The 22,114-nt window shown below is 37.9% G+C and overlaps 1 protein-coding gene across 1 annotated transcript in view; it reads left to right on the forward strand.

Annotated features, from left to right (window-relative positions):
• The first annotated feature begins 3,843 nt into the window (after window positions 1-3,843).
• Window positions 3,844-22,114, forward strand: part of LOC129236461 (DNA-binding protein D-ETS-4) — a 79,936-nt gene continuing 61,665 nt past the window's right edge. Inside the window, exon 1 of the mRNA XM_054870867.1 lies at window positions 3,844-4,347. Coding sequence (XP_054726842.1) covers window positions 4,303-4,347 — 45 coding nt within the window. The 5' untranslated portion in view covers window positions 3,844-4,302. The remainder of the gene's footprint in view (window positions 4,348-22,114) is intronic.

The following is a 22,114-nucleotide window of genomic DNA, read 5'->3' on the forward strand; positions in this document are numbered from 1 at the left end:
GCATCTGGTGATTTTTAGAGCCATTGTGTGCACGTTATGCAGTTTGGAACGTTGTTTTTTAGCCATTCCTGGTTCACTCGAGCTTTGTATGACGGTGCCAAATCCTGTTGAAACGTCCATGGTCTGCCACCGACTTCAAGGCAACCTCCAGAATACTTTCCCGACAATATTTCGCATATACCTTGACGCCAGGTTCGATGAAAACCCTTGGAAAGCGCCCATCTGTGGTTACAGCGGCCCAAACTATTAACTGTGAGGCCGGCGGGGGCTTCCTCCTGGAGGCCAATCCATGACTCAAATTCTCGTAAGAACGGTTGGTCAAACAAACCCCACCGTTTTGGGAGCTTACGAATTGCTCAATTTGAAAAACTTTCTCCTCAGAAAACACAAAACAATCAGAAATTGACCGCTTTCCGCCAAGCGAATCAACAACTTCGCTCTCTCAAGTGTGGCTGTCTGACTTGTTGCTGCTTTAGTGTGAGATTATGCGCCTTTTGGATTTTGTAGGGCTTCACTTGGAGATCATTTTTCAGTATGCGACGGATACTACGGTCAGATATTTTCTATACTTTCGTATTTGATAGGCACTTCATCTTGGATTTCGCTCAAGTTGTTTCTTCACTTTTTGTTTCTTCACTTTGACCACCGGCGTACAAGGTGGCGCAAAAGTAACCTTGCGATGTTTTTTGGCTGTAATTAAAAAAAAATGAAAAACTTTGATTCTTCTTGTGGATTACTTTTATTTGGTCTTTTAATTTTTTTTACATCAAGTCGAGAATATGATGTCATGAAAATGGCCGCCGCCACAGTTGATTGCCATTTGAGCCCTTTTTATGGCATTTTCCATCACTTTGGCCAAAACTTCCGGCGATAGGTTCTCACATTCTTGACGGATATTGTCTTTAAGAGCTGCAAGAGTCTGAGGCTTGTTGACATAAGCCCGCGACTTCAAAAAGCCCCACAAAAATAAGTCTGGAGCGGTCAAATCAGGCGATTTTGCTGGCCAGTGCAAATCGCCAAAACGGGAAATTAGGCGCCCGGGAAATGCATCCTTCAGCATATCGGTTGTGGCACGTGCACTATGTGCCGTTGCACCGTCTTGTTGGAACCACATGTTTTCCAATCCCAATTCATCAAGTTGCGGCAAAAAGAACTCGTTGATCATTGCTCTGTAGCGCTCACCATTCACAGTAACCGTTTGGCCCGTGACGTCTTCGAAGAAAAAAGGTCCGATGACTCCTCCAGCGAAAACAGCACACCATACAGTGACTTTGAGCGGGTATAATGGCTCTTGGTGGTTTACACGCGGATTTTCAGTGCCCCAGAAGCGTAAATTTTGCTTATTTACGTACCCGCTAAGATGGAAATAGGCCTCATCCCTCATGATTATTTTTGATGAAAAATCATCTTCCTCTTGGTGGTGATTAAGGATGGCTTGAGCGCATGTTAGACGCGATTGGCGGTCAGCAGCTAACAGCTGATGCACCTTCTGGAGTTTGTACGGAAACATCTTCAAATCTAGTACCAAAATTCGCTGTAAAGACAGTCGACTGATACCAATTTGTGTGACACGTCGTCTGGTCGATGCCGATGGCGCTTCCATGACATCCTCGGCTACAGCAGCAATATTCTCTGCAGAACGGCTACTCCGGGGTCTGTCACGCCTGGCAGCATCTCGTGTTGTGCCAGTCTCTTCGAAGCGAGCGGCTAAACGTCGCGGTGTTTCACCAGTAGGCGTTGGACGGCGAGGAAATCTGCGACGAAATTCACGTTGTGCCAAAGTCACCGACCGATTATTGGTCAAATAAATAGTCAGCAATATTCCGCGTTCTGGAGCAGTGTAGCATAACATTGTTTATAAACGTGCATTTCGCATGTGTTTACTACGCAAATGTCAAAACAGAACTGGCATTAGGGGCCAATCGCAAAATGTATAGCATTTTCTGATAGGAGGATTACTGTAGCGCCACCTGTTACCTAGTAATAGTGCGATAAACAAAAACTTGATTTACTTTAAGGTGCTCGAGCTCACGAACAATCGCTGGTTGTGATTTTCCAGTCAAATATAATGCAATCATGCCATTACGTTTGAAATCCATTACTGATTTTCTTTTTTCGCATTTACTCTCGGCAAAAGGCTTCTGCCCGCATCAGCTGCGCGAACGCTCTGAAGTTGGCATGAAGTATAAAAATGAAAAATTCTGTTTTGAGGCTTTAATTTTTTGTCAGTGTAAAATGTGCTTTAAGCCTCAAGTTTTATTTGGCCAAATATCACCTGTTCATACATAAGTGAGCACTTTAATAAGCTCCTTTTCTGCTGATGCTTTGTAAAAGCTGAAATAAAGCAAGACTGTCAAACTTGTTTTAAGCACAGCTTGAAATACCACAAGCTCACTTACAGCACAGCTGCTACCCACACACATACATACATAAATAAAAAGTTTATTAATAAAAGTAAAAACGTGATTGGAGAACGATGCCGATGCCGATCAAAAGCTCTGTGTGCGCACTTTGCTGTTACAAACTACGACTAACTAGCCACCAGATGAAGCCATAGGCTGCTTGGCCGACTTGCTGCTTGTTTTGCTGGGTGTTTGTTTGATTAGCCACATACATTCGCATATACAATTGGTAACACGCGCAGCGCCAACTTTATTTACAAAACGCACTTCGCGCTCTTTAAACAAAACCAGTTTGGCAATAAAAGCTTCCACTTTCAATTGGAATGAGGTAAGACATGCGATCTTAAAAATCTCAGCGGACACATTTGAGCGAAAAGTCAAGGCGAACGGTTGGGCTTCGCGAAACTGAGCGGAGTACAAAAAAATTAATTGCATTCAAAAATCATAATATTTATAAAACATAGTACAGTTAAAAACAAAAAAACACGAAAAAAATAAATAATAATAATTTACATATTTCGGCATTTGGCTAAGACACGACAAGCAAAAGATAGAAGACGAAAATAAAATAAAATTTATTCGCAAAACTGGAATTTTAAATTATAAACAAGATACAATTTATTTACATTACAAATTGTGGACAGTAAGCGGCGAGCAAAAACAAAAACAAAAACATTTTCTTGAATTTGTGTTTGAAAAAAAAATTAATCGGTGAATTATGCGTGCGAAATTGACTGGTGTAATTACGTTACTAAGCTGCGACAACAACACAAAAACAAAATAAGTAGCAACAAAAATTTAATACAAAATTATAAAAAAAAATATAAATAAAAAAAAATCAACTGAAGAAGAGACTAACGAATATAAGAAATTCAACAGTCGGCACTGTGTTACGTGAGTCAGTGTGCGTGTGCATGTGCATGTGTGCGCGTGCTATTATTACGAGCGAGCAAGTCGTAGCGCGCCCAAATAAGCTAGCGCCATACCAACGAAAACAGCAACAACAACAACAACAACAATACAAAAACCAACAATAATGCCATTAACTAGAGCGAGTTGCGCAAGTGATAACTGAAAAAGATTAAAATAAAATTGAAATAAAAGCAAAAAACAAAAAAAAATATAAAAAACTTACGAAAATCAACAAAGCAAAAAGCAGTAAGAAATTTTGCTACTTTGATGGCAACAACGAAATGTTTTTAAATAATATTTTATAAATATGTAAGAAAAGATAACAGTCAACTGAAGCTAAGGCGCACAAATCGACACGCTCAAAATTACTTAGAACGAAACTCATCAGCTATCAATTAGAAGATTCTGAAACGAAAACAGCAGGGTAGCACTTCGCACGCACACTGCCGCCTTCTGTTTGTTTTTTTTTTGTTTTTTGGCAGCTCACCCAGCGCCCGGCGCATGCGACTAGTCACAGATGAATGTGTGTGTGTGAATGAAAAAGCCATACGCAGATCTCTTCCAAGAACAATAAATGCATTACAAGGCGCTTAGATCCACGCACAGTTTTGCTCAAGTGCCCGCATATGAATGCAGATGCAAAGCAAGCATTTAAAAAAAAAAACAAAAACAAAAACATATTTTCTTGGAACGTCACTTGAAATCGCCTAATTCACTATTCTCCCAACCGTCGCTCGTCACTCTTGATTTTGCCTACAATAAATGTCCACAACAACATTCGCACTCCCGCTTCAAGCAGCACCAATACGCAGCTGAGAATAGGAATAGTAGTAGATAAAAGGAAACAGAAAACGGCTGCTAGTGAAGTCAATCATTCCGGGGCCAGAGATAATCAAACGCCATTGCTGCGACTACAGATGCAAAGAAATTGATACCAAATTAGCGTCCAGGATAGAGCGATCAGTAATTTGAAGTGAGCGTGCGGAATATGGAAAGCGAGAAAATGTCGTCGTTCTATTCGAGTGCAACTAAGGTAAGAAAATTTATATGATATGTAACATAGTTGTAAGTATTGGATAAGTGCAGGTTGATAGTTACTAGGTAGTGCAATGATTTTTGCGGTTCGCTAAGAGAAATTCAATTTTATGGTTTCGAATACTTTTTATTATTTAAAATAGTCTTTCCGACCTCAATACACTTATGCCATCGAGATTTCAATTTATGAAGTCCATCCCTGAAGTGAGAATCTAGAAAGGTTGCAAAATACGCTTCCGCAACTGTTATGACGTCATCATTTGCTGGAAAACGCGTTTCCACAGCTGTTATGACGTCATCATTTGATGAAAAACGCTTTCCACGCATGAAATTATTTAGGTCTAGAAACCGATGGAAATCGCTGGGAGCCAAATCTGCGCCCAATTCCAACTTTGATTCATGGATTAATCGATGCACTATCCTAATCAAAAATAATTTTTTTCTTTCGCAAACTCGGTCCGTTTTTAAGAATTTTTTCCTTCGGCTGGTCCAAAAGGTTGCAATCATATTCAGAATTTTTTGTTTTAAAAGAAATAAACGAAAATCTTTTCGCATCTCTAAAAAGTGATGCTAACACATTCTAGGTCGATTTCTGGACACGAACACGCTTCGGAGCTGAAGAACTAAGCTCATACCACTCTTTAGTTTCTTGTTTTGTTTTAGGATCATAGGGATGGCCCAAACCTCATCCATAGCGAGGAATCGACACAAAAAATCCACTTTATGCTTTCGAAAACCCTCGAAATGTTGCTGAGAAAGTCCCAGTTGAATGTTTTTTTGTTCCATTGTTAGCGAATGCGGCACCCTTTGTACACACAGCTTTCTGAAACCCAATAATTCAGACAAAATATTGCTTACACTGCCCAATGAGATTTCTAGGGTATCTCTTAAATCTCTTTCAGTCACTCGACAATTTTTCTGAATTTTTTCTTCGATTTCTGATGTTGTTACTGTTTTTGAACGGCCTTGACGTGGATTGTCTTCAAGGCTTGCACGACCACGTCTAAATTCAGCAACCCATCTACTGTACTAATTGATGGCTATGGCATAGTAAGACCGATTTTGACATGCGGATCGTTGGTGTGGTGGCCTGCATTAAACAAACAGTACCAGCTTAGACAGGAGTTATGAAATCATATCCAGCAGAGGCACTGAATGTCATACTGAACCTATTATCATTACATTTGCAAGTACGACTAACAGCAGCAAATGCCGCCATCATAATTAAAGCATGGTCGTTGGAATGCTAGGATGTTCGATCTTGTACTATTCTTAATAATCGGAAGCTAAATGGCAATCCATCAGACTACATTACCGCTACCCTAGACTTCAGACTAGATTTCTAGATAATGTTTCCAACGCGAAAGACCTCGAAACTTCCAAGTCCTTTCACCTGGCGAACTGGAATAGCATCATTCAAGCAGACATTCTTGGGATAAGAGAAGCTTGCATGATAATCAAGAATCACCCACAAAAACTATCAGAAGCACGTATTTTTACGGATACTCAAGCAGCCTTCTTAGCTATAAAATCACCAACAACTCAAAAATTATCAAACAATGCAAAGTAGAATTAAATGTCTTAGTAGGTATGACAGACATCACTCTCATCTGTGTACCTGGCCATAGGAACATAGATAGAAATGAGAAAGCTGATGAGCTGGCAAGACAAGGGACTTCCTCTGGTGCATCCGAAGTGATAGAAGTGGGCTGCCACCGAAGCGGTTACAAAAGGGAGATCCCTTTGCAATATCAAAAGCAGGCTGTTGACAGATGGAACAACACCGAAACGTGGCCTGTTGTACACAGTTGAGAACTGACGAGCTGTTACGAAAGCCAAGAACAGACATCTTTAAAATTATGACAACAATAACCAGCCATTGGCCTAACGGAGACCATACTAGAAAGAGGGATTGGCCAATAATAGATGTAGAAGCTGCAATCAAGAGGACTCTAGGGAAACAGTATTTCACTATCTGTATGAGTGCCCGAATCTGGCTGCTCTACGACATAGAATGCTGGGGAAATTCTCAATGAACAACTTGGTAGGAATTGTAAGAAAGAAAATAGATGACATAGACAGATTTATAGCCAAATCAAAGATGGTTTGACTAAATAACGACAGTGGTTCTGCTGGTGGTACATCAAAATGCCACTTTTTGCGCTAATTGAGTCTGGGGCGTGTCACCCAGACAGCAACTAACCAACCAGTTGATGGCGAAGAGTTCTCATGCACTCTCAACATTCGTTCATAAATTTCCTCTGCTTTTCTCATATGAAAAGTGTATCAACATAAGAAAAAAAAAAGGAGGCTAATAGCATCGCCCTCTCTTATCGCATCGCAAAACTTATTGAGCAACCTAGTATTTTTGAAAACGAATAATGAAATGCGAAAATTCAATATGCAAATGAAGTGGCAAATAATTTCGCATATGCACTAATTATTTTACTTTGTTTAATGTTATTTAATTTTATAGCTAACCAATTAGAGCTAGCAATTATAGCTAACAAATATAGCTATAATTATAACAAGTTTTCAAATTAAATAGGTTCGAAATACAATACATAGCAGATTTGGCTCGAATAACAAACGCATCTTTTGTTAGTGCTGATAACCTCTTGCTGCTGCCCGTGCCTTATCAGTTGTCTAGATGTCAAATGTTGACACGTACGTACTTGCCTAATACATTTGTAAGCCAACAAACATAGATTAAGTACACAAATAATGGGTGTTTTTTGGAGGTATAAACTTTTCCAGAGAGTTTATTTGAGACTGTCATTCAGTTAGTAACGTCAACAATGAGATAAAACCAGAAAGTGCCATAAAATTTAATCAAATTTTGGTTGGTCTTCAAAAAACGCATAGAACTGGGTAGAAAATATTTACAAATAATAAGTGCATTAAAATTTGTAGCAAATTATGGTTTTTATATAATTTACAATATTAAAATATATTTATAATTAATGCATATGAAGGTTCTCTTTCAAAACACGAAAGTACGCCGATGATTCAATGGTTTTGAAACTTTTTCAATTGTCAAGAATTTTAATAAGTAGGCGAGCGACGGATCCAAAATGGAATCTGGAGTGGGAGAGAGGGTTTTCTCTAAATCAGCCAGCATTTCGGTCTCCTTTAAACTGCGGGAAACGAACAGCGTTTTTCAAGCAGAGGTCTTCGCGAACCTGCAAGCATGCAAAATGCTTCGGGATCCGATAGCCTAGCTGCGATCAAAGCACTGTCGCTCTCTTCTGGTGAACTTCTAGGACAGGTAATAGTCCACATTATGGTATCAAAACGGCACGTAAGTGCTACTTGAAGTGTGCCTGTGGCACTCTTGCCGATTTACCTACCTACCTACCTAGGCGAGCAATAATTCGATAACAACAAAGGATTGAAAAGCCTAGGGAAATACTTGGTTTTAATAATAATAAGAGCTGCACTAATTACCGCCCCAAATATATAAAAATGGCAAACTGTTTAAGACCACTGAATTGCCGGCGAGCGCAACCAGTAAAAATGTAGATTTTTGTTGCCTCTCTGTACTTGCATGTTTTAAGAGCGATGAAGTAAATATCCAGCTTGTTTGCATCTGCACTTGCTTAATACTTAATCCATTCTATCCTAAAGCCATTGTCAAAATGAAAAAACAACATCTGAAATGGGGATTTATTCTGAAAACGGGTGATATTACAGTAAAATAATCTATAGGAATTATCGATTGTTTCTAAGTAGAAAAGCATCGTTTTTGTTGTTATTTACAATTCTTCATTAACTTATAAAATGTATACATTTTTAACTTATAATTATTTGAGTACACTTACATGGGCTGGCGCTTGAAATTTGTTTCTACTGATTTCTGATGTTCCAAAGAACTTTTGTTAAGAAATTTTCAACTCTTAAAAGAAATACTTTATTAAAATAATAATTTTTTTATTATTTACATTGTAACTAGTTAATAAATTAAAGTAAATAAATTAAGTTAAACTAACGAACAATTTGGATTGAATTTTGTGCAATACAACTAAATTTGTTAATACTCTGCCCAAGGCTTGCAGAGAAGTGGGCTACTGCGTGAGTTGGTGCGGCTTTCTTCTTTTCTTTTCAGCCTTTCTTTCCATTTTACTGAGGCTTCGCTATTTACATGGTGGCGTAGTCCTTCCATATGAGACTTAGCGTTTACGTTGATCGAAGTGGTAACTGATTCGATGCCAAGGTCGTGTTCGATATCGGTGTTGCGGACGTACCAAGGTGCATTAACAGCGCATCGTAGCACCTTATTTTGGAATCTTTGTATAGATTTTATATTGGTTGAGCTTGAGCAGCCTCATAGCTGGATCCCATAGGTCCAAATTGGTTTAAGCACCTGCTTATATATATAAAAGAGTTTTATTGTATAAGGATAAGGCTGGTGGGTTGCGAGTACATAGCTTCTGCTCAAGTACGAACGAGACGTTCTCAAGAAAACGGTCCGCGGATGACAAATGGCAAAAATAAATTTTTGGTTTTTTGGTAGGACTGTTATAAGCTTACATGGCAAATTTCAGCGTGATATGTCACATAGTTTGTTTTCTGTGCTACTGTAAACAAGTCAAGCTTTCTTCTGTGTGAAGTCTAAATGAACCGATTTTGTTTCATTTAGTTTTATGCGCCATTTAATGGTCCACTCTGAGATTTTATTTAAATAAATTTGAAGGTGAGATTGAGGTACGATTTTAGAATATTAAAATATTGTGTTGGTAGAAGCGCATTTATTTTGTTGAGGAGCCCACCGTGGCAAACTTTGTCAAAGGCTTTAGACACGTCCAGAAAGACAGCAGAGCACACCTTTTTTCCTCAAAGGCGTTTTCAATGATGCGAGTAATTCTGTGGTAGAGTATTTTGTGCGAGATTCAAATTTATGTACGGGTATTATATTTCTTTGCTTAATAATTATTTTGAAACGTTTGGCTAAAAGCTTTTCCATCAGTTTTGATATGATTGGTAGGCGCGAGATAGGCCGATAAGATGTGACATCATGCGTTGACTTTCCTGGTTTATTAAACATAATTATTTCAGCAGTTTTCCAATATATACAGATTTGGCGCAGTTTGAATGTGGCGTTCATTATTTCAGTAATCTTGGATGTTGTGCATTGAGGAAGTTGTTTTAGAATTTCAGCAGTAATAAGGTCATACCCAAGCGCCTTTTTTGATTTTAGCTTATTTATTTCACCAAGCTATTCGGAATCCGTAACAAGGGAAATTTCGGCATCAGTTTCATAGTTAAGTGGCCGCATTCCGGCTGCTCTCGATGTGTCCACATGGCTTAAAGATGCCTTCGAGATACTCAGCAAAAACATTAGCTTTTTCTTTATTGCTTTTGGCCCAAGAAATGTCACAGTATCTACGTGTTACTGGCTGTGAAAAGTTTTTTTTTGTGCATTTCCAGTGCGAGTAATCATTGCTGCGTTCGTTTGATAAGCCCTTTAGATAAGTACTCGGAGATCTATTTTTAAAATCTTTTATCTTCTTGCAAATTTCTTTCGTAATTTTATTTAGTCATTCTTTGTCGGATGAAGATCTTGTTTGCCGCCATCATCTACGTACCTTGCGTTTTTCTGCGACCATACCTTTAATATCTTTGGTATATTTATGACCTGATGTAACAAACTTTTTTTCCAAAGTGTTACTCCGCTGCTTCGGCTGTTGTATGAGTTTAGTTAATTTTCATATTTCATCATCTAAATCGGAAGTGTTGGTAACTTCTGCATTGGAATTCTCCGCGGTTAAGACATACCTAAAATATTTTCAATCGGTATATTTATTTGTTAGCGTAAATGGCAATTTCTGGATAAGCTCATTTTCGTATAATGTTAATAAAATAGGAGAATAAACCGAGTTCAGGTCCAACCCGCTTTCTATGCTGATATAATTCGCTGATATTTTTTTGGCAATGTAAAAATCTATTTTTTGTGGATCCGTTGGCCAGGATGTTGGCTCTGCCCAATGCTCTACCTTTTGTAGTGATTAATCTTAAGCTCCAGTGTGTGTGTTTCGTATTGAAGTCACCGCCCAATAAGAATCGGATGTCGTGACTATTAATTAGCTCTATGTATTGTTCGCATTTGATCTGATGTTTTGAGGGACTATAGACTGCAGTGACTGATAAATTCTTATCAGCCTCCACTGTTATGGTTATTGCTTGAAATACCAGTTGTTGGCCTCCATGGTCTGAAACCAGAAGTTGGCCTCAGAGCCCATCCTAGCTAAGGAGTCAGAGGGCTCGTTACCCACGTGTCTCGGGACTCATGCTAGCATCAGGCTATTATGTCTACCGACATAGTTCAGCCTGGATTTACAGGACTAGACTACCCTTGAAGTTGTTGGGGGGCTGTTTAAGGCCATACGCGCAGCTTGGCTGTCGCTGCAGATACATTAAGATCTGTCTCTCCATCTATTTGCCACATCAAAGTTCATCGCTTCTTGAACAGCATACATCTCCGCTTGAAACACAAATGCATGAATTCTAAGAGCAAAGCACTGAATTCCAAATACACCCCAGAGCCGGAACCGTGCTCGGTCCTGGAGTCATCCGTGAAAATGCAGAAACAGTGTTTGCCGTGCTAATTTTCAGAGTTTGACCACAATGAAGTCTCTGACAGCGTCACACTGTATCTCTTTTCAAGTACGACTCTTGATAGAATGGAGTCAAGGGGCAAGGAGAGAATCGTTGGATCGAAGTCCATGCCTGATCTGTTTTTTAATGGCGCACAGGGGCCGTACCCGTTCCCATTATGCTTCAATCTGCAGATGACCTTCAAAAACCTCTCCTTGGATGAAAGCATCAAGTGGTGGTAGACCAACAAGAGCATCTAATGCCGGACCTGAAGTAGTCGGAAAATCTCCGACGCAACAGATGGCCACGTTGCGTTGTAGTCTTGATCCTTGGTGCTTTTGACTTCCACAAGAGAGAGTCTGCTCATCCAGACCACTGATGTGTAGGTGATAATAGGTCTTATCATAGCCGTGTAGGATCTATAGAATCTTGTTAGGAGAAAGACAACACGTTTGCCCAAAGACAAATTTGCACTGCCAGAGAGCTGTCAGTGTCAGTGTCATAGACATAAAACCCAGCACCAATCTCACACAAACCACTCGTCAACGCAGAGCTTTAGAGATTTTACACATCCTTGGATAGCAGCTTCTCAACTAAAAATTATAACCCAAGGATTTGTATGCATAATTCGACTAGTTAGCGATGGTGAATCGAAAGCGGCGTGCCTACTCATACACTCAGACATATTTATGCGTTTGCCATCTTTGTTCTAAAGTAGCTGCTCAGTACTGGACGTTTTCGACTAAACTTTTTACACCATAAATTTATGCTGCGTTGATCGACAAGGGAGAGCGTTCGAATATCGAGTATTAGAAAGCAAAATTCATTGCATTCATTTCGCAGAAAACATCGACTAAATAAATCAAAAAGCCAGTAAGTGAATGGCTCGAATGTAGTGCAGAGCGAAAATTCTGTTAATGACAAAAAAGGCGATCGGTGGAAAATAGAAATTGTGTGCAATAGTTTATTTATTTTTAACCACGTCATATAAGCACACGCACACGCACATACATATGTATGTATATGTATGTTGGTATATGCAACACCTATGAAGTTAGTTATTCAAACAATCTTAGAAGCGTCGCAGAAGCCGACATACAGGCTTACATACAGATGAGCACTTTTTTACACGTTTATACACATTTTCAAGTATGCGTTTATGTATGTATGTATATAAGCGTGTATTTATGAGCAGCAACTTAGACTAAACAGCTACCGGAATAATAGATATAACTTGACTGCGGCTGGCAGATGGAAAACTATTTTTAATTATTGTTAACTTTCAGTATACTAAATACCATTGCAATGGCCGCAGTAAGCGCAACAACAGCCATGTAGGCAGATATTATTTATGTACATATGTACATAAATGCATGTGTACCATATGTATGTAGTTGGCTTGGTGGCCACAATGAGCACTGCAATGAGGCATAATAATAGCGAGTGAATTAGTAAACGGGCAACAACAGAAAGATTCTAACAATTAGCGAATTCTGCGAAATGACATTTTCACTTTGCGGCCATTAATGTGGCTGTTGTTGTTGTTGTTGCGATTGTGGCGGTGTTGCACTACTCCATGCTGCTGCTGCTGCTGTTGCTGCTGACAGAAAGCGGCTACATTCCTCATCTTATAATGCATGTTTTTGCAGCACTTTTGCACCGCCAATACGACACTTTGAAGACCTACTTAGGATATTCTCGTTTCTCAAAGTACAAAGGCGAAAAAACTTGAATTGGCCATTTGTGATTGATTTGCTGATGATCATCATGATTTGCTGATTGAAAGTCCGCACTGCGCTCTGCCCTCTTTGCCAGCTACAGCTGAGGCTATTTCTGGAACTAACTATTATTGTGATGTTGATTTGTGGCGCAGCGCTCAGATGCCTAAACGGTCTGACACTTGGCCGTCAATGTCACCGATCGCGCCGATTGCCAATCTCCCATACCTACGTACTAAATGCCATTGCAGTGCTGTACCCTCCATCGTTTTCATTTTTGTCTTTTTATTTACTTTGTATTTTTTGTTTTTTTTTTGTTTGTTTTTGTTTTTCTTGTATGCTTGTCTTACTTTTCTAATTCTATGCTGCTGCTGCTAGTGGAAACTACAAGTTCGGCTGTTCGTTCGCTGGTGGTGTCAACTATGTGGTCCATGTACTAGTCGGACGCCAACGGCTTGTTGGTGGCAGTTCGGCGGGAATGCCAACAGCGACGGGAGGCTGTCTTATGGGGTGAAAATCGCTCATTATGGAAGTAATAAAATAAATACTGTCAGTAATTATGAATGTGTGTGTATTTGTGCGCGCGCACACGCATATAGACGTGGTGCATACCGCCATCAATGCGGAGAAAAGTTATGGTATGCGAAAAAAGGAAAGAAAAAAACGCTGACATAAATACGTATCTGTTCTGAGGTGGCAACACTGTAGTTTGAAAAAAAAGTAAGGATTTCGGTATTTATAAACTAAGCTTCTTTGTACAATAAATTCAGCTAAACTTTTTCAAAGGCATATAGAAGTAAGTAAGTACATAAACTCGATTAATTGACTTGAGAAGAATATGAGACGCGCACTGAATAGTTTAGTCGCAATATACATATAGTACATACATACATAGTGCCTACCCTTTGAATGGAAGTAGTAGGTGTGGGGCAAGCGATAAAGATATTTTTTTCCTTTAAAGGAACTCTGAATACCTAACGAGCTTGCTCAAGTGTGATAGAACGATCTGAAGGCTCGCAGTAATTGACCCATAGTCATTTAAATTCGTAATATACTACTGTGGACAAAAAGTAAGGTGAATGTGGTTGTAAAATGAAAAATCTTTATTTATTCTTGTAAATCAATTTCATCCCCTTCAAAATAATCCCCTCTCGATGAAATACACTTATGCCAACGATTTTTCCAATCCCCGAAACATGCCAAATAGTCCATTTCCGGTATAGCCATCAGCACCTTCTTCGATTCAGCTTTTATCTCCTCAATCGACTCGAAACGCGTTCCCCGGAGTGGTCTCTTGAGTTTTGGGAATAGCCAGAAGTCACACGGAATCACAAATCAGGCGAATACGATGGTTGCGGAACGATATGCGTGGAATTTTTGGCGAAATGGTCACGAAGAACGAGTGCAGTGTAAGACGGTGCATTATCGTGATGCAAAAACCAAGAGTTTTTGGCCTATAATTCTGGTCAATAATTCTGGCAATTCGTCTATTGCTTCGTTCGGTCTGGCCTCGCCTTTAGCACGATATTCGCTTGATTGGTCGGTTGTTTCAGGGTCGTAAGCATAAATCCAAGTCTCATCTCCCGTAATGATGCATTTGAGCTTGTCCTGATAGTCTGAAAGCATTGTTTCACACACATCAACGCGACGACATTTTTCCAAGAAATTGAGAGTTTTCGGTACCAAACGAGATTTGACTTTTCGTAGACCCAAATGGTCTTTCAAAATGGTTTTCACAGATCCTTCTGATATTCCGATCATATCAGTAAGGTATTTAACACTCAACCGACGATTTTTGAGCACTTACTCCTTCACTTTATTGACGTGTTGGTCATCTGTTGACGTCGATGGTCGTCCGGAGCGCTCCAAGTCATCAACACTTTCTAGACCCTCTTTGAAGTCTTTGTACCACTTACAAACATTTTTCTGCGACATGGTCGAATCACCAAATGCCTTCTGCAACATGCTAAACGTTTCCGCAGCCGAAATTTCATTCCGCAAACAAAATTTGATGGCACTTCTCTGCTCAATCAAATCAGACATTGTAAAAATCGAAAAATGCACTCTTGGTCGTTTGGTAAACACAAGCGTAAATATATTACTGATAATGACATTCACATGAAAGTTGGCCCAGATGTTATTAACAGTGCTGCCAACTCATGAAAAAAATAACTAGAGCCAAATTTTAATCCCGCGAAGTTTGACAAATAAATTCACCTTACTTTCTGCCCACAAAATCTGTTCGCTCCTTGCGTCATTCTCAAATTAAACTACTACCAAAGGTATCACACCGAACAGCGACTTATTTAAGCAGTTCACCTGCGGAATAAAAGGCTACAGCTTCCACTACGGGGACCAAGCTGGACACCTGTGTAGTACCGCGTGAAATAAGCCAATGCGAAAGTCGTGGCTTAAAAAAAATCAACCGGCGTCGAAACGCGTCTTTATTGATTAAATGGTATTTTTCAATTACAAATTTTTATATGCTTACAGCTAGTATTTATAATATTTCCTATTGCTAATAGTTGATTCACTTACAATACAATATTTGGTGAATCAACGAAATATGAATATTGCTTATTCTAAGTTTCCAAAATTATTTGCATAAGTGTCGTTGCACTCATTTCATTACAAGCTAATTGTGTCGCTTGCGAAATGCGTTAGTGCAATGGCACTTATTTGGTTGGGTATCGAGTTACGATGACCAGTCCACTTCAATTGTATTTTCTTTTGGAGTAGAATGGTTGAGTGACGTAACTCCCCTTTCCTTTGATTGAAAACACTCCTGGGTTTTTGCATTTACGTTAAGTTCAATGGCTTTGTGCTTATTTGTGAAATGAATAAAAATTACAGATAAAGCTAATGTGCTTACTGCGATGAATGAAATTGTTAGCCAAATATTAATTTGATATGATTTTTTTGTGGAAGGTTAGTTCTTCGATTTTTTTGAGCGTTTTCAATTTGGTTAATAATTAATTCGTCAAATGTAGGTTCGAGTTGTGTGTTATTTATATTTGATTCAAGGTGACGTATTACATATTTTTATAAGTTTCGTTTTTTACATAAAGTTCACAATCATTGAATAAAATAAGTTGAGTTCCTATGGAATTTAAAGTTCTTTCGTTACATGTACTTTTTATTTCAATTCCTTTAGAATTTTTTACAATTATTAAGCCTTTTTCGATTTCCATAATTTCTTCTTTATAATTTTTGATTTTCTTACAATTTTTCTTTATTACACATGATTTTGAGGCTTTTAGGTTTTTTTGGTATAAATTTCTTGAAAAAGTGAATCTTGTTTTATTTATTTCCAAAAGATGTTCGCTTTTGAATTGTAATTCTTCCGAGTTCTTGTTTGCACATGGAGTTATGAATATATGTTTTGCTATAGTTGTATTTGTTGGGATTTTTAATGAAAATATAATATTATCTGCGGCGGTTGCTGCTTCTAATTCTATGTTTTCTAGTTTAAATATATCTATATTGTATGTATTTATTTCCTCAGGGGTAAGAATGTTGCTGGACATTAAGTTTAGTCTAGCTGATGCTAAGTTATTTTGGATGTGCTCTATACTATTGCTAAGTGATCTAATTCTCAAAAGAATGTCAAGATGTAGAAGCTCTTTATGTATGTCTTGATTTTGATGTTGTACTGAGTTTAATTTTAAAGAGATTTGTCTTCTATCTGATTCTATAGCTTTTTGAATATTTTGGAATGTTTTGTTAAAGTTATCATTTATCTTTATATTCTTATTTAAGGTGTCTATGGCAATATGGTTATTCGTGTCAATAACTTTAAAATGTTCTTCTATATTTTGTCTATCGTCGTCGTCCATACTTCCATATAGCCATTTCATTGTTGTACCTAATATGTTAATTAGTCCTCTTTTCTGTCTGTGAGGTAGTAATGTGTAAAGTTTGCTTCGTAATATTGCAAATTCCTGTGTTAGAATTTGTCCCTTTTCGATCAGTTTCGAGTCTTTTGCTAAATTCTCAAGTGCGTCAATAATATTTTCTATTTCCTTTGGTTTGATTATGTGGAGGATGATGTCAAAATCTGTGATCACCTGTATGTTGTCGAGTTTTATTTCAGCAAACCCGTCTTCACTTTTGATGTCTTCAGTTATTATCGTTGCGGTCGATCCTATTATCAGTGTTATTAACATCATTGATGTCAAGAGTACCTGCAAATTTTCCTGGTCTTTTAATGTTACTTGCATGAGTGTTTTGAAGTGGTAGCTTTCGATATCTAGGTTCGTGTTTATGTCTAAGTGCTCTATAATTTTTTACGTGTCCTGTACTTCTTTCATCGTTAAAAACCTCTCTTTTGTTATTAATCTTGTTAATAACTTTTTCTTTAGCTTCTTTTATTCGGTCATGGATTATCCCTTTGTCAATTTTACCAGATGCTATATCTGAAGGTCTTTCTTTCAGTGTGGAATGGATATTATTATTGTAGGTTTGAATACATTTGTACATTTTCTCTCTTGTTGATAGAGTTGGTGATTGGAGTTCCATAATTCTAAATTTTTCTCCTATCGTGTTATGAAGTCGTTCAATATCTGAGTTCCCTGTATGACTATTTGGTTTAGTAAAATGGACTTCAACTCCTTCTTCTCTTAAAAAGTCTTTTACATTCACGCAATTGAATTCATTATCAGTTATAAAGAGTTTAGGTTTTCCTCTCATTGCAAAATACATCCGTAGGTTTTCAACAAGTGTAATGCTATTTCTGTCTTCTAAGAGGATAGCTACTGCGAATTTAGAAAATTTGTCGATAAAAGTCATAAAGTTGTGCTTCTTAATTGTGTACGTATCAAGGTGTACTATTTCGTTAGTATCCTTTGGTGTTTCGGTCAGATGAAATTTCGGTTTGATAGGTTTTCTATCATATTTTGTTTGACAACATATATCACAGTTATTTATAAATTTTTGAATTAATTGCTTTAAATTTTTGTGATATATGAGTTTTTTCAGTCCTTCGTAATTTTCATTTATGCCTGAATGGCCACTTTCGGTGAAGTGATAATTTTTTATATACCTAAATGTCTCGTCTTCATTCTGCATGTCTTTAGCATGGTAAGAGCATTTGAAAAATTTTATATTTCCATTAAATAATTCTATTAGTTTTTGCTGTACAGTATTGTAATCACTGTCAGAAAGCTCAGAGAAAATTCCAACTTTTCCTGATTTGAGAAATCGTCTGAATATATCAGAAATAAAACCGCTATTTATATCGTCTAGGCAAATATATATCTTTCTTTTATTTCCAATAATTTCAATCTCTCTATATTTGTGCTCAACTAATATTATTTGTGTGTGGAAACGATTGACTACTGTATCTAGAATTGGAAAATGATCATTAAGGTCCTCTTCTTGAGAGTGTATGGTTGCAGAGGTACTCATATTGTCTAAGTTATCCTCGATTTGTGTGTCCTCATTCGTTAGGTAGATGTCACCTGTTTCGCTATTAATTCTACTTAGGAAATCGGCTAGGGTATTTTCTTTACCTTTAATGTAACCGATGTTGATGTCATATTCACCTAATTTCAGTATCCATCTTTGTAGTCTTGGATTTATGTCCTTTCCTCTGTATTTTGTTTGTAGCCACTTTAGTGGTTGATGGTCTGTTAGTAAGTCAAATTTCCTGCCGTAAACATAGGGCCTAAAATAATTGACTGCCCATACTATGGCGAGAAGTTCCTTTTCTGTGGTTGAGTATTTTTTTTCGTGCTCATTCAAAGTTCTACTTGCGTAGCATATGGGATGACCTGCTTGCGTTAATGCGGCACCTATAGCGTAATCACTTGCGTCTGTAGCAATTTCAAATTTTTTTCCGAAATCCGGGTACTTAAGTATCGGTGGGGATATAAGTAATCTCTTCAATTTATAAAAGGCGTCCATGTACTGTGTATCGTGGACGTTGACTTTTGCATCCTTTTTTAGGTATTTAGTCATAGCTTGAGCTATTTTAGCGTAATTCTTTATGAATTTACGGTAGTATCCAGTTGCTCCCAGAAATGATTTAATCTGTTTTGCTGTTTGCGGCAGCTTGAGCTTTTGGATTGCCTCCACTTTGGTGGGGTTTGGTTTTGCACCTTCTGTAGTCAGGATGTGCCCTAAATATTCTGTGGTTGTAGCGAAAAAATTACTCTTATCAATTTGAACTCGTAGGTTATGTTTTCGTAGTCTATCGAAGATTTTCTTGATACTGTCCATGTGTTCTTGGGCTGTAGTGCTAAATATAAGAATGTCGTCTAAGTAGACAACGCAAATTTTATTGATATAGTCTCTCAAGACTGAATTCATAAGTCTTTGGAAGGTGGCAGGAGCATTTTTTAGTCCAAAGGGCATACGAACGAATTCGTAGTGTCCTAGTGGAGTAGAGAATGCGGTTTTCGCCCTGTCTTCCTCTTTTATAAGGATCTGGTGGAAACCTTTGGCCAGATCTAAAGTTGTGAAATATTGGGCTCTTCCCAATTTTTCTAAAATGTTTTCTATGTTGGGTATAGGAAATTTATCGCTTACCGTGATCTCGTTAAGGGCTCTATAGTCTATAACGATGCGCCATTTCTTTTTACCTGATTTGTCCACTTTTTTGGGGACGATCCACAATGGTGAGTTATAAGGAGAACAGCTTTCTTTAATGATGCCGTGCTCTAGCATTTCCTTCATTTGCTTATTTATTTCCTCTTCATGAATTTGAGGGTATCGATATATTTTAGAATATACTGGTCTGTCAATAGTTGTGACGATTTCGTGTCTTATTTCATGTGTGTGAGAGAGTTTTTGTCCTTCCTGAAAAAATAGGTCGCCATTTTCGTCTACTATTGTTTGTAATAGACTTTTTACCTCCTCGTTCATATCTTCACGTGAAAGCTTTTGTATAATTGTACTGTCCATTTGTGTAGTTTCCAGTGTGTGTATGTCCTCGTAACTGTGTGGGCATGTATCGATGAACTTCGTCCTTGTATTGTGGATTTCCATGTATCCATCTTTTAGGTTAATTATTGCCTCCATTGGCTTTAAAATGTTTTGTCCAAGTATTCCGTCGAATTTTTTGTTCTTCAAGTTTGTCAACTTCCAACTCATTAAATTTTTTTCGTTGAATTCAGTTGGGAGTGGTGTGATAATCTTTGTATCCACTCTTACATTTCCGTCCAATGTCTTAAAATTGAGAGGCTTCGTGAGTCTTTTTCGTTTATTCTGCTTAAATTGTCCTGATGTGTCGGAACTAGTAGTTGGTCCGTGACTCCTTGTATTTTGTCCGGATCCTTGTCGAGGATAGTTTTGTGTCGACTCGTACTGTTGGTTGTTTTGTGTAAATCTATTTGACCTATTGTTCCTATAGTCATATTTCTTGAGCATGCCAGTTTCTTCGAGTATATAGTAAGATTCCCTAAGTGTCTTTTTATTCCTACTATAAACTATACTAGCTAAATTTGGGTCTATCCCATTAAGAAATGTCTTTAAAATTATTGATTCGTTAACCTCAGGTGCAAACTCTACTGGCTTGCTTTCGTCCTGTTCGTATTTTGTGTTCAGTTTGTCTAAAATATTTCTTAAATTAGAAAAATAATCACTTACATTATAATTTTTTGTTGTGATCGCCTGGTGGTACAGATTGTGATAGGTTTCTTTCACGCCGAAATTCCTGATCAGCTCCCTTTTTATTTCGTCCCAAGTAGGTGATTGTCCCAATGTCCTGATTGTGTTTAGTGCCTGTCCCTGGATCTTCGTCCTGATGTGACGCTGGAATATGAACTCTTGCAGCGGTAGATTTTGGCTAAATAGCGGAAGGATGATTTCAACTTCCCGTATAAACGCCGATAAGTCATAAGATCTGTCGCCTCTGAACTCTTTAATGCGGGACGCCTCCTTGATGAGTTCGGTTACTGCTATTGCTGGTTGTGGTTGGTCGTTCATTTTTATAAACTTTTCCTTTTGTTTAAATATGAAGGACCAATTTAATCGTCTTTTTAGTTTCTTTTGATCACTGTGACTGTTCACTATTATTTTTCGGTCCTAATTCTTGACTTTAGTCAGGAATTTAATTTTTCTTTTTTTTTTTTCGGTCCTTAAGGATGCCGATAGTTATTTTAATCACTAATTCTTGACTTTAGTCAGGAATTTTAATTTTTTCTTTTTCGGTCCTTAAGGATGCCGATAGTTATTTTAATCACTAATTCTTGACTTTAGTCAGGAATTTTAATTTTTTCTTTTTCGGTCCTTAAGGATGCCGATAGTTCTTTTACTCACTAATTCTTCACTAGCTCTTTCAATCAATTCTTCGGAATTGATTTCACGGCGGTGTATATCTTAAGTTAGATTTCAATTTTTTTTTTTTTTTTTTTTTATATAATCCTTAAGGATTCGACTGTGTTAGTGATAAATTCTTCGGAATTTATTCACGGCGGTGTACAACTTAAGTTTGATTTCCGCGACGGTATTTTAAGTGTACCGTGTTGAATTGTTGTAACGGTCCTTCAGGACTCGTTCCGTTCTATAATCAATTCTTCGGAATTGATTCCCTTTCGACTGCGCCAAATAAGCCAATGCGAAAGTCGTGGCTTAAAAAAAATCAACCGGCGTCGAAACGCGTCTTTATTGATTAAATGGTATTTTTCAATTACAAATTTTTATATGCTTACAGCTAGTATTTATAATATTTCCTATTGCTAATAGTTGATTCACTTACAATACAATATTTGGTGAATCAACGAAATATGAATATTGCTTATTCTAAGTTTCCAAAATTATTTGCATAAGTGTCGTTGCACTCATTTCATTACAAGCTAATTGTGTCGCTTGCGAAATGCGTTAGTGCAATGGCACTTATTTGGTTGGGTATCGAGTTACGATGACCAGTCCACTTCAATTGTATTTTCTTTTGGAGTAGAATGGTTGAGTGACGTAACTCGTGTGTTCACTTTGGCCGAACGGCCTATGACCATTCTCAGTTTGTCCTTAGCGGGAGTTATGAGTTGCCTGAGCATTCTTTGATTATACCGCCCGTGACAGCTCATGTCACTTAGCCTTAGCACTTAGATTCTTAGTTTACTCCTTAATGGTGTGTTGTACCATTAGCGAGAAATGACTCAGATCTTACAATATTAATAACGAGGCCGCAGTTATTCCACTACTTCGTTACCAGTTATACGTCTGTTTCCGGTGACCCATGTGAACCAGATGCGATTCCTAGCAAATTCAATTTCTCTATGCACTCAAAGACTAAGACGACTTAACTAACTCAAACAGTGGCAGCGTATTGAGTGGCGCCTGAATGTCACTCAGAAAGGAAATTCGCTCATTCTGCAGGTTTCTGTTTCATTTGATCTTTACACATAGACAGATGGCATACAGCTCCGCTTGGAAGAGGCCGGAAAAACTACCCATCTTCAGTATGCAATACTGAAGTTTCCTTTCGAATGCAGGTGCGCTCCGGCTGACTTT

This window comes from Anastrepha obliqua, chromosome 1, assembly GCF_027943255.1.
Source record: "Anastrepha obliqua isolate idAnaObli1 chromosome 1, idAnaObli1_1.0, whole genome shotgun sequence".
NCBI classification, from domain to species: domain Eukaryota; kingdom Metazoa; phylum Arthropoda; class Insecta; order Diptera; family Tephritidae; genus Anastrepha; species Anastrepha obliqua.